This window comes from Taudactylus pleione, unplaced genomic scaffold (assembly GCF_031769625.1).
Source record: "Taudactylus pleione unplaced genomic scaffold, aTauple2 ptg000273l, whole genome shotgun sequence".
Classification (NCBI taxonomy): domain Eukaryota; kingdom Metazoa; phylum Chordata; class Amphibia; order Anura; family Myobatrachidae; genus Taudactylus; species Taudactylus pleione.
The window spans coordinates 2,403,325-2,417,595 of record NW_028284675.1 but is presented as its reverse complement, the minus strand read 5'-3'; the positions used below and the strand labels follow the sequence as shown (position 1 = coordinate 2,417,595).

The 14,271-nt window shown below is 42.5% G+C and overlaps 1 protein-coding gene across 2 annotated transcripts in view; it reads left to right on the top strand.

Moving 5' to 3' along the window:
• Window positions 1-14,271, top strand: part of FRAS1 (Fraser extracellular matrix complex subunit 1) — a 539,698-nt gene that overhangs the window by 252,087 nt on the left and 273,340 nt on the right. For both annotated transcript variants that reach the window (XM_088481448.1, XM_088481449.1), the window contains exons 8-9: window positions 795-896; window positions 4,712-4,903. In XM_088481448.1, the coding sequence (XP_088337574.1) occupies window positions 795-896; window positions 4,712-4,903 (294 nt within the window). The remainder of the gene's footprint in view (window positions 1-794; window positions 897-4,711; window positions 4,904-14,271) is intronic.

Genomic DNA, 14,271 nt, shown 5'->3' with positions numbered 1-14,271 from the left:
AAGGTTAATATTGCTGGCCAGTGTATGTGCGCATGTGTGAACTGAGGGCCTAATTCGGCAGTGCACACATGTTCGGGAATCTGCGCAGACGCCAGACCCGCACGTAAACTGGCAGCAGACTGTCAGTGATTGACAGTCTGCTGCCATTTGGGGGCATGTCGCCGCCGTTGCAGGAGAGGGCAGAAGCAAGGATCTCCGTCGGCTGACGGAGACTTCCTGGCCTCTAAACTGCGGCGGTCGGCTGCGGGACCCAATGAGTCACAGCAGCCGGCCGATGGTACGCAGATTATCCAATGCTGCGTTGGACAACGCAGCTCGGATAAGTAATGCACAGGAGGTGTGATGCCTGCATGCAGCTTTGCAATTATGTTCCTTGCAGAATCAGGCCCTGAGTTCACACATGTACACAGCATAGGTCATGAAGGCAGAAGGTTCAAATAGAATCCCTCTTCACACTCCTGAACAACTTCCAATAGGAAGGAGGGGCCATCGGGCACTAACGCCATCTGAGATGGCGTCAGTGCCTACAATCAAACTTTCATTTTTCTGAGTTTGCTGAATACAGGGGGCCACATCAGGTCCCTAATGAATGTGCCTAGTGGATACGCATGTGTAGTGGGCCCTTAAGTGATGATAAATAGGCCCCAATATATATTATACTTAGACCTATTTTATAATCTGTGCTTCTGTCTATCTTCCATGTAGAGTTACACAAGAGAACAGAAAACAATATTTGTGGTTTTGATTTACAAAACTTTGCAATGTTCTTTTTTTCTTTTGCATTGCTGGGTCAGCATGGCGTACAGTGGAAGAAAAATCATTGTACTACCTGTATTTGTGACAAAGGAGAAGTTAAGTGCCACACAATGACCTGTCCATCTCTTACATGTGACAAGGTAATGTAACTCTGTTCTGTTTCTCAGTGACAAGATGTTAACTTGACATGTAGGCTTGAGACCTGATTTTAGTGCAGCTCTCCTCATCCATGTTCTATTGAGTGTCCAATTAATTCATTTTTGTTTCATGGCAACTAAAATGTATCAAGCTTCCGAAATAATGCCACAAATTTTACATAGATTATGGCTTTTGAATTTCTGGTTTGCACAGTTAGCCATGAACATAGCTTCCTACTCTACTAGCGATAATACTATTTTGTTGCCTTAGAACCATTCTTAACAAATCTGTCTTTGTGTGGCTGGTAGCTAGTGTACATGAGCATCAAGCCACATTGCAAAATCTGCCCTGATTAATAATCAAAGTCTTGATTTGTTTCCAATGCCTATTTACTTTTTGGAAATAGAGATATAAAAGGAAATTTAGTAAGGTGCGGTTTTCCAAAACCATTTTTGTTCTGGAGCTTCATGCGAAAATCATCCAATGCAAAACAGCAAGCAAAATAAGGCAGTTTTATAAGACATGGGGCTCTATTTACTACAATCTGCATATTGAATGCAGATTGTAGTGTGATATTATCGACTGAATTCACATTGCGAATTCAGGCAATATCACAGGGATTTACTACAAATCCCTTGCAGGAACAGAGCTTGCGAGAAAGCTCTGTCCCTGTGAATCCCCTCCGCACACTAGTCACGGCAAAAAATACCGTGACAAAGTGCCCGCGCATGCGCCAACCGGCGGCCGCTGCTACCCTCCCGGCGCTAAGCCCCCCCTTGGCGCTAAGCCCTGCCCCCGCGATCGTGGACCCCCTCCCCGCAACCCCTCCCTTAATAGCACTTACCTGGATGATCCGGGCCTCCGGTGATGTCCTCCATGTGTCCGGTCAGGTGATCTCCCATACTGCACTGGGACCAATCACCTGATCAGCGGGCCGCAGTGCAGTATTGGAGACCAGCTGACAGGAGGGGAGACATCACCGGAGGCCCGATCACCGGTCCCTGGAGTCACGTAAGTGAAAAAAATGTTGACAATTTTTTTTTCTTATTTTTACAGTAAGCAGCTTGCGGTCTGTTTAGACCACACAGCTGATTACTGGGACAACTCATGGCTCTGCTCTCCCCGTTAGAGCGGAGCAGGAGTCAGGTAACCGGGGGAGACCCTGGATAATGCCACCTCCAGGTGGCGTTATTATCACAGGGCCCACCTAGGGGCTCTATTTATTAACATTATTTTGACTAAAATAAAGTGAAGAAGGGTGTTTTCACATTATTTTAGTATCACCTATAGTTATTACAGGGCAATTGGGGTAGAATTCGTAAAAGTCTACTCCAACCCCTAAGTATCACTTATTTTTAGTAAGCATATCGCATTTCCCATAATTGTAATGGGAAATGTGATCCGACCAAAGTTACTAAAAATAAAATGTGAAAAAAAGACCTAGGGAGGCCCTGTGACAATAACGCCACCTGGAGGTGGAGTTGTCCAGGGTCTCCCCCAGTTACCGGACTCCTGCTCCGCTATAACGGGGAGAGCAGAGCCAGGAGTCGGTCCCAGTAATCAGCTGTTTGGTCTAAACAAACCGCAAGCTGATTACTGTAAAAAAAAAAAAAAAAATAATAAAAAAAATTTTTTTACTTACCTGACACCAGGGACCAGTGATCTGGGCTCCGGGGGATGTCCTCCCTCCGGTCAGCTGGTTTCCCATAATGCACTGCAGGATATCACCTGACCTGAGGGCATGGAGGACATCGCCGGAGGCCCGGATCGTGCAGGTAAGTGTAATTAAGGGAGGGGGTGTCTGCGGGGGCGGGGCTTAGCACCAGGGGCGGGGCTTAGCACCGGGGGGGCAACAGCGACGGCCAGTCGGCGCATGCGCGGGCACTTTGTCACGGTATTTTTTCAAAAAATACCGTGACCAGTGTGCGGATGGGATCGCAGGGACAGAGCTTTTTCGCAAGCTCTGTCCCTGCATGGAATTTGTACTAAATCCCTGTGATATTGCCTATCACACTACAATCTGCATTCAATATGCGGATTGTAGTAAATAGAGCACTAGGTATTTTTTTCACAATTTATTTTTAGTAACTTTGGTCGGATCACATTTCCCATTACAATTATGGGAAATGCGATCTGATTACTAAAAATATTTTAGTAAAAATAATGTTAATAAATAGAGCCCACCGTCCCAATAGGCAAGATTGATCAAACCACATAATCAAATAAGTATTTATTACTTATGACTTATATTGACATATTAATTTGGTTGCAAATATTAATTATTTATTTTAATAAAGAGACAATATAACTGTATTACTTTATCGGGATGCCGCTGTCGCCATTTTGACAGAAGGCATCCCGACTGCCGGTATTTCATACCCAACCCCATTTTAATACATTTTAATACAGTGTCATGTTATAAAATAATAAAATAATATAGTCCCATTATAAAATAATATTTTAAAATAATAATTAATAAATATTTTTTTTAACTGGGAGCAGTTTACTTTAAATGCATTATATGATTATGGGGGAAATGTAAATGTATTTGATTACAGGGGAAATACTATTTGATATATAATATATATTTCAAAATTGAAATACCATTTTTTATTATTATTATTATTATTATTATTAGCCTTTATTTTTATGGTGCCACAAGGATTCCGCAGCACCTTTTAAATGAGCAAAACAAGAATACAATGATCTACAGTGCAAAACAATGCAGGACAAGGTTTATAAACATTGTTGCATCCACGTTCATAACACTAAAATAAGCAGCAGGATGGTAAAACCCATGGGTTAGGTGCCGCTGTAGGGAGTATGTGATAATATAATTAAGGGAAAGGAGACGCACATGAGGTAAGAGGGCCCTGCTTGTGAGAGCATACATTCTAAAGGATCGGGGCAGATAGGTAGGGTTGACACAGATGTGGTAGACAATGAGAAAGGAGCAAGGAGCAGTAGATTAGGATGAGAGCTGATGGCTTTGATGAAGAAGTGGGTTTTGAGAGCCCATTTGAAGTTTAGTAGAGAGGTGGAGAGTCTGATAGGGACGGGGAGAGAATTTCAGAGGTAGAGAGCAACAAGGGCAAAATCTTGAAGGTGGGAGTGGGAGGAAGTAATTAGTGGGAGAGGCAGCATGCATTTGTGGAGTGAAGTGGGCAAATACGATGAGTGCCCGCATGCACTCGAGCCCCAATATAACATAACAATGGAATATTTCCATGGCTGTAAAATAATCAATTTAAAGTTATTCCTAAAAATAATAAATTAATATTATCCTTACATAATAAGTCAATGTTGTATCCTTAATAAAAACTTGCATTGGTGTTTTTTTCTGTTCTGATATGGTAGATACTGCAGACTGCATACAGTCTTGTCTGAAAGAACCATGTCTAAATAACCTGCTTTTATTCTGGATGTTTGGCCAAAAGCATGAATGTGGTTTATCAGTCTCCAAACTGCTATTTATTTAATTTAGCGATTTGGCTCTGAACATTACATGTGACTTATGTGTGGTGGTTTGCAAACCATTCACAAAACAGCTGCCTACTAAATCTTCCCTTATTCCCAAATTCTGTATTCCTCGTGTTATTAAGACAGTAGGAAGAGTGCTAGAAATAGATGTTGATAACAGTTATATGTTGGCTATTATTCATAAAGAATTGCTTAATTTTTTTTACTTAGAATAGCTTCATGCAACAGGCTGGCTACTGTAAAATGTCCATAATAACTGTGAACCACATAGAAGATGACATACGCTCACATAAACTGAGGACCAGTTGACAATGTTATAAGTTTCTCCTCTTGTTAGGGCCAAACCAAGCTGAGGCACTCTGGACAGTGTTGTGAAGAGTGTGTGTCCACCAGAGGCAGCTGTGTGGTTGGTGGATCTCTACGGTACCATGGACAGCTGTGGAATGGAAGTCACTGCGAGTATTGCTTGTGTGACCAAGGAAAAGTCATGTGCTATCCAACACAATGTTCCAAAGTGGAGTGCTTATGGGTAAGCATGGTCTACCAGTAACACTTTTGTGACTTCTCTTGTTTTGGGTGTGGGTATCCTACTCTCCCTTTAAGAACATGTAATTCCCATCAGAATGTATTGTGTTACAATCAAATCTGTATCTATTGCTTCATTTATCTGTCTTACATATACTTTAGGATGGCTTAATAAACATGATTTTCGCAGCCTATATTAAGCAACGTTATTCTACATAGCTTTATTCAGTAATGAGAGTAATGCCATACTTAACATTGCAGGGACAACATGCATAGCTCGCCTTCCCAGGCTATAATGCTTAGAGTGCATTAGTCCTATAAGCACTCTGCCAATACAGTATATATTAAAGGTATAGTGGAGACGCACTTCTTCCCAGCTGTGAAGAAGAATTTTCTATTATTAATCAGTGACTAACGGGATGATCTATTGATAGGGTAATTTACATGTTGGTAAATGTTGTATTGTATATATTATTCAGCAGCATGCACATTATTACATTGCATGAAAACAGCCACTCTTGCCATCTCCTATTGTTACATATACTTACTCATTCATCATCTTGTGACTGCGATTTATGATCTGAGAAAGAAATCCACCTCTGTTGACTTCTCTAGAGCCACTTTTAGCAGCTACGAAATTACACTAAGATAATAATAGCAAAGTTGTTCTGGAGGTCGCTAAAAATACAGATTTTCCAAGACCTTAAGTGACAGGAGTTCATTAAGCTGTGAAAAACGAAATATCTACTTGGAAATATTTTAAACAGAGATTAGTGATTAAAAAATATGAATCACCATAGGGGGAAATGATATGAGAATCTGTCCTGGCATTGGCAGTGCATCTGAACTTCTTATTTTAATCTCACATCCTATGTGGTTCTGTCATTGCTTTTTCAAATAATGAGTTGCACCTAAGAAGGCGTTCTGCACCTTTATCTGGAGCAGTAAAAGACCCAGAATAGGCCTGGTGAAGCTCATGCAATCAAATCTGTTATTAATTTTCCTAATATTAACGCTTATAGCAAGACTGCCCATCAAAGCTACCTGAAGAATTGGCTCCATGGTGATGTTGAAGGGAAACTTTTGCACCAAAACGTGCTTGATATCCTTCCTTCACAATTCACATACATGACTTAGGGCCTGATTCAGACCCACTCGCGAGCGGCTGTCCGCTCGCAAGTGGGTCGATGTTCTGGACTGAGCATGCGCACGACGGAGGGAGCTCCGTCGTGCGCATGCGCCAGACGCGACGAGCGAAGGAAAGCGTTGTGTCTGATGAAAGGGGGCGTGCCGTCGATGTTGATTGACAGCACGACCCCTTTGGTAGGCGTGCCGGGGGCGTGCCTCCCTGACGGGGGCGTTCCCACGGGAACGCCTCCCGTCAGAAACCGGCCCACTGACATCACTAGTGATGTCAGTGGGAGTGATTTTGGCTCTGATAGAGCCAAAATCACTCCGGAGCTTGCGGTTGAAAACCTCAACCGCAGGCTCCGGCTCGCAATTTCGATGGTCGCGATGGTCTCGACCATCGCGGCCATCAAAATGCACGCTCGTATAGCCAGAAGGACGCTCCATTTTCATGGAGGCCGGCCCTCATTCAGAGCGTGCGCTCTGCTCAGAGCGTACGGCTCTGAATGAGGGCCTTAGTTGCTTACATATATTTAAGACAATCCCGCACTGTGGTGGAAAATTGTCACTTCTTGGCACATAAAAATAAACTTAACCAGTATATTTCCCCTTTGTTACCTTTGATTAAAGAACTGGAGTTCCATCATGAAAAGGCTGGCTATCCCTTTACAGCCTGGAGTGCCAATTGTCTTATCACTATTAGACAGTTCTTAGGTAGGTTGACTGGGAACCCGCTAATATTTTTGCAGGCATGTTCGTACATTAGCTTTTGTCAGATCCTTTGGACTTGCTGGCACCAGGTGACTGGAATAGACCGTTTACTATATGTAAAATCCTCTTACGTGAAGCAATATGCCTCCACTATTGCTTCTTACAAGATCAAATTCAATTTGATAGTTTGAAAACAGGATTAGCACTGTGGGAAGATCGCTTCCTCTCGCTGAATTGCTATGTGGACACTTGCTCTGATTCGTAAATCAGGCCACAGGGATCGTAAATCCATGCGAACATCTACCAGTATTCAAAGTTGGCCACATTTATATGACTGCATCGCCCCCAGCCCTCCGTTTGTGAGAGAAGCCATCATCACTATTTTCTACATTATCACCAGTCCCTTCCTTGGTGGAGGATATCCAACTGAAGTCGGACTGATCTCTGCATATACTCACTTATGAATAACCTACAACTCTGTCTACATGTTCACTCTTGTCGAATTCCCCGTTGCCACTCGGTAGCACCCATACAGCCAGAAGTGAGAGCGACTGAGGTGCATATGACTCTGAAGCACTCGTAAATTCTCTACGTTTATATGCAGGCTGCAACACATGCTCCATTTGCTAAAGGGGCCTATCCATTAGCAGATATATTGAACGGCTGAACGATATATCGTTCAATTTATCTGCTAATGGATAGGCCCTGAACGATGACAGATGCGCACTCCCGCGGCCTATAAATTGTGTCTTTCGTCTCTCTCCAACATGTTGGTCAATTATCGCTTATCGTTGCCAGATATTAGAAATATCTGGCAGCTTATAAGCGGTAAACGCCGAATTATATTTTTAATGAAAATTCATAGAAACAAAAAAAAAAAATCCACTCCCTGAATGATGTCATGCAATATCGTTCGTCGTTTGCAAAAATCTGTCATGTACATGACAGATATCTGTCACCGCAGCCCCAGGAATTTTCAAGGGATAATCTTTTGTCTTCCAACGTTAGAGAAAGATCTGCTAATGGATAGGCCCCTTAAACGTCACCAGCTCTGAATCTTGCCCACTTCCTGACTCTTTTTTCCGTAGGCGTATCTCTTACTACATTGTAAACAACTGATAGGGAGAGCGGAGGGACATACTTGCTCAAAATATAGAAGTCCCCGGCAGGTTTATTGCACTGCCTTTTGGACTTCCCCATGATCTCGCAGTTTTTGATCTTGGTTGGCGATATGCTAATCAAAACTTGGTTAATTACTCCTCCTTTACCCCTGAATAGGCAATTTTGGGGATACCAGCAGATATGTGGGTCACCAAGTGGATGAGAAAACTGCCATTGGCTGTATCAGTTGAACAAAGAAGTGTGTGTATTTTAAATATGACACCCCTACTTTTGGCGGGATTTCCTGAACTTCTCGAATCAAAAGGAGATACTTACCAAGTGATTTTCCAAGATGTGGGAGAGCATCATTGACGGCTTTCCCCATGAGTCTGTACCCAAGCTACCCTAATAATGTTTACTGTAGAGTAAGCTTGTCTTGCCCCGTGTCGGTATGCTCCTTGTTGTTTCTGTTTCTTTTCCCCCCTCCTCTTTGGAATCGATTGCATATACAAAATGCTTTATCTAAAATTACACCTGCTGTTTTTGAATTTCCTTTCTCCGTTGTTTGACATTGCTTGTTTGATCTACATTGATATGCTATACTAATGTAATGTACATCTATTTATTTTTTATGTCATGCTTCAGAAAAGAAAAATGTAAGAAACAATTGCTAAAATATAATAGAAATTGATTAGCCCAGCTTCAGCAACCTGTGGGCCTTCAGCTGCTGGGAAGGACATGCATTGGAACATGCTGTGAAATTCAATGCTCAGCATGTCTAAATAGTTGCCATGTCATACTCTCCTACTCCAACCCATCTGAGAGGCGAGTTGTGATTGACTGTTTAACTGTAAATGATCCCCAGAGCAGTTAGATAGTGCTGCACATTATATACATATATATATATATATGTATATATATTGTGTGTATATATATATATATATATATATATATATATATATTGTGTGTATATATATATATTATATACAATATATACAATACACACTGCAAGATGTTTTACCATACATGACTGTGCATGCACGCCAATATTTTCTAGTGTCTTTAATGACCTCTCTAAGGGGCCTAGTCATCATAACTAAAATTTCTCTGGAGGTAATTAGGTTCAGAACTCGCATGGAATTCATCATTCCCTCATCTCCATAACTATCTATTCCGAACAGCTGTCATTTTTTCATTTCTGCGATGACAGGCTCTAACTTACCACAGCTGTAATCTGTAAAACCAGCGCAAGCGCAGCACTGCCTATAGCTGCGGTAATTTTGTGCATACCACCCGCCATGCCCCCCCCCCCCCCCCCGACTTACCTGGACGCTGCTGCCGCCTCCGGCTCCATCTGCTATGCTGACACGTGTTCTCCCGGCAGAACACAGTACAGTTTAGAGAGCAAACAAATATATTTTTTCTAAACTTTATTGTGTTCTGTTGGGACCAGAGAGACGGAGGAAGACGCCGGGGGACCTGCACAGCTGAAAGCAGGTAAGTGTCACCTGCTATTCGCCACCTCACAGTGGCGTATAGTAACCCCGTCAAATTCCGAAAAGACATAATTTTCGGAATTTGATGAATAGCATAATTTCCATATCCCCATACTAATGTATGGGGAGTGTGGACATTAACGTAGACGGACTTAACCAGGAGATATCAGTGATATCTCCTCTGTTAAGTGTCTTCGTGAATACTAAAATAACGGTTTTTAAGTAAAATGTCCTTAAAAACTTTATTTTAGTGTTGTTGAATAGACCCCTAACTCTCTCCCTTCCTCCTGTAGCCATTAGTGTGCTGGAGGGCTGTGCCCATTTTCTTGTACTTTAGCATAAATCCTCATTTTTCTCCTCCCCAGTGTTTCCTCCCTGGCGGGAAGAGTGATGACATGACTGTGCTTTGCACACCTAACCTGGCCTCAAGGGGATTGCTAGAATCTTCAGGGAGTCAGGGAGATCACCACTATTTCAAGGAATCTCTTCGACATTCAGGGAGAGATGGCAAGAATGCATCATGTTGAGAGTTGTTCCCTAGCAATTGCCTCTATACAGTACATCCATAATCCATGTTCTTTAGATTCGCCACAATCATTTGGTGTGTTTTGTCAAAGGCAAATTTCTCTAAGGTTATTAAAGCTCAATTCCTGATTTGTTAAACTCTTTATAAGGGTTTGCCCATTCACATATAAGTCAGGGTCCTATGTACTTCTATAACATGGGCATCTCTAAATAAAAAGGGACTAGTTAACTCGCCCCAACCCACAGCTGGTTGGGTTGTGTGCTTGGCATAAAGCCATATTATATGAGGGTGGTCAGGGGCAAGTGAAAATAAAAGATGATGATGATGACACTCCTAGTACTAAGGAATCACTTGTGATTGGCTATTCGTGATGATGACTGGTGATTTCTTCATCATTCAGGCATAGATTAAGCACAATTGTAGACAAATCTGCATCAGGACACATGTGTCAACTCTTTCTATTTGGCTATTGTCTCCCATAGTATAGTATACAGCATAGTATAGATCTTTGCAGTGCTTAAAGTGGTCCTAGAGGAGTGGTGAACTCACCCCCAACCCCCTCGGCGCTTTTTCAAAAAAGTGACAGTACGCACGTAGGTGTGTGCCAAAAAGAGGGCGTGGTCTCAAAAGAAAGGGGTGTGGTTATACAATAGTATTCCCAATAAAAATGACACCACACAGTAGCACAATCTTATCCACCTTACACCCCACATAGTGCCCCTGATTCACATTACACCACATAGTAGTGTCCCTTATTCATGTTATGACACACAGTAGTGCCCCTTTTACACAATGCCCACAGTAGTAGTGCCCCTAATAAACATAATGCCAACTGTAGCAGTGCCCCTTATACAATGCCCACAGCAGTAGTGCCCCTTATGCAATGTCCACTGTAGTTGTGCCCCTTATGCCATGCCCCCAGTAGTGGTGCCCCTTATGTCATGCCCCCAGTAGTCGTAGTACCCCTTATGCAGTGCCCCCAGTAGTGGTGCCCCATATGCAATGCCCCCAGTAGTAGTGCCCACAATAGTAGTGCCCCATGTAGTAGTGCCCCCAGTAGTAATGCCCCCGATAGTAATGCCCTAGTAGTAATGCCTCCAGTAGTAATGACCCCAATTGTAATACCCCCAGTAGAAGTGCCCCAATAGTAATGCTCCCTGTAGTAGTGCCCCCAATATTAATGCCCCCAATATTAATGCCCCCTGTAGTAATGCTCCCTGTAGTAGTGCCCCCAATAGTTCTGCCCCTGTAGTAGTGCCTCCTGTAGTAGTGCCCCCAATAGTAATGTCCCTAGTAGTAATGCCCCCTGTAGTAGTGCCCCAATAGTAAAGCCCCCAATAGTAGTGCTCCTAGTAGTAATGCCTCCTGTAGTAGTGCCCTCAATAGTAGATTCCCCCAATAGTAATGCTCCCTGTCGTAATGCCCTCAATAGTAATGCTCTCAGTAGTAATGCCCCCAGTAGTAGTGTCCCCCAGTAGTAATGGCCACAATAGTAATGCTCCCTGTAATAGTGCCCCCAATAGTAATTCCCCATTAGTAGTGTCCCCAGTAGTAATGCCCCCTGTAGTAGTTCCCCCAATAGTAATGCCCCCTGTAGTAGTGCCACTTACACACAAAAAAAACCCTTATACTTCCCTTAAGCCCCTCTCCTGCGTCTGCGGCCATCCGACAGGGTTCTCCTCAGGACTATGGGAGAGACATCATGACGTCTCTCACATAGTGCACACTGCGGGAGCCGGAAGCCGGAGCTTAGTAGTGAACTCCAGTCTCCGTCTGCCGCTCGCGTTGTGGGGAAGGAGCCGTGCGCCCGCTAGTAACAAAATCTCAGCTGACGCCCGGCAAATGGAGCCTCCCTTTGGTGCCAGGCTGAGGTGGGTCGGAGTAGGTGGAACTGGTTCCGTCTCCAGATAGAAATGATGGAACGCAGTTCCGGACCACTTTAACCCCTGGATACTTGAACGTGGTCAAGGAATCTGACTATATATTACAATATTGTTTACCAATTGCATTTTTATTCTTCATTGATACAAGATACAGACTTTCCATATCTCTCTCTCTTTACCCGTGTTCCCCCATCTTTCTCTTGCAGGGCCTGATTAAGTGTTCCAGACACCCTAAATGAATACACTTTTAGGGCCCCCTCTAATGCTGTTAAACATAGAGTATAGTGCGTATGCATGCTCAGGAAATCACCATTCATACTGAACATGTGAATGTAATGAAGGACATATAACTGACATGTTTGTCTTGGCATCTGATGATGTTTGTGGAGTTTACACTTTGGCTTCTGGGGAATGTGAGGAAGCCTCTAAAGATAACTGCATGCCACTCTTCAGGCTACCCAAATGGCGCTATAGCACAGTGTGCATAAAGTAAAGTTCTTAGCAGTAAATTACATGGTCCCATTGTGACAACCATCTGGCAGTCACTTTAAGAATTTCATTAACACCTCTTTGGGACGTAAGAAATAAATCAATTTAAAATCTGCGCAAATCTTGACAGCTGCCTATGAATCCACAAATGAGGAGCCTTCACACATTTCCTCTCTAATTGATCAAAATATGCAAAATAGTGATTCACAATGGTGCTTATCACAACAATACATCAGAGTTCAAAAAGAGGCTCTTACTCTATGATAATTCAGCCTGTTTTTATTCGTTTTGGTTCTGAAGATCTTTTATTTCTTTTTCTTTCAATAGTTATCCAATCATAGATTCTTCCCAACTTTTTCTTTCTCAAAATGGAAGAAAACCAGAGAAAAAAACGTAGTGCAATATTGTCATATATAAAAACATGAATTTATTTGCACATCACACTCACATTTAAAATATATTGTACAGGCATATAACACCATATAGGTGTAATGGGGATATTCACACGATCAGTTACCCTCCTGGATGGCATAGGTAAAAGGGGTGTCCAGAGTTCCCGAATTCTGTTCTCCCTCCTTAACCCACAGTCAGGACAAAAATTGCGCGATTCCCTCTTAGTCCTTGTATCACTGGCTTAACGCGTTTCGGAGCATATGGCCTTCATCAGAAGCCTCTTTGGGACGGTTGGATAACTAACTTGCTTCTTTATTTAAGCTATGAGACCACCACAAACTTGGAAAGAATTAGGTCTTTTATTCCCCTGCTGCCAAGTGTATGGAACCTACTCATATTCAGGTGTCCTAAGCTGCAGCCTAATCAGCATGATGGTTAATCGGACACTGCCCTCTTGCCCGGCTCTCTCTTTCCTCTTTCTCTTACCCCACCATATCCTTCTCCCACTCTTTTCTCTCTTCCCTGCCGTTGTCTGTTGCAGATACGATATATCGGTCCTGATTTTATATATATATATATATATATATATATATATATATATATATATATATAGTCCAGCTGAGGATTGCTATTACCGATATCGGATCGTGCACCAGGAGGTTTCTGTCCGGAGTCACTGTCAGACAAACTTGATGTTTTTTAGGGAGTGATAGTGTGCATGTGGGTAGTGGGGCCCTCATTGGGTGAGGGTGGGGTGGTTGGGGGAGAGGAAAGACTGTGGTGTCTGGGCCTCCATTCAGCTCTTTACTGCACAGCAGTTATACACACACCTTAGCTCATTATATAATAAATGGCTATTATTAAGCATATTAAACTTATGTAGAATGTAACATCTTTTTAGAATGTAAGCTTGAACGAGCAGGGCCCTCATGTGCTTCTCCTTCCCGTACGCATACTATCATCTACTCCTAACTCCCCACAAAGGCACCTAACACTTGGTTGCTGAAGTCCTGCTGCTTATTTAAGTATTATGATCGCTAATCCAGCAAAGTTTATAAACCATGTCCTTGTCCTACATTGTATTGTACTGTAAGTCACTGGTTTCTTGTGTGCTCATTTGCTTATGCACTTTGTAAGGCTCTGAGGAACCCTTGTGGTGCCATATAAATAAAGGTTAATAATAATTTCCAAGGGCACCTGGAAACACCCACCCAACCTTGCCTTTGAAACTGGTAATTCATTTGTTAGCTTACATGGTGCAATTTCCTTCCAGACCACTCTTATGCACAGGCATCCCTCCAATTTATACATCATAGATATAGTTTGTTTATAACCTGGAAAATATGTGTGACCACCTTACGCTGCATTTAATCAACTTACTGAGCTGTAACATGAAATTCATGTTCTATGTAGTCCTGTCTCCTTCACTTGCACATAACAATCGCTGCTTTATAATAATGCAGCTAAATAATTTAGTTGGTTAGCACAGGGAATATTCTGCAAAAGCCCACTTTAACCTCAGAGGAGTGAGAGTCACATAATACTTATATTCAAGAGGTATAGTATCTTTAATATAGCACAAAGTACCCACACATTTTTAAATTAATTAATAACCGGTTTGATAGAGAAACCATGTAAAAAAAAT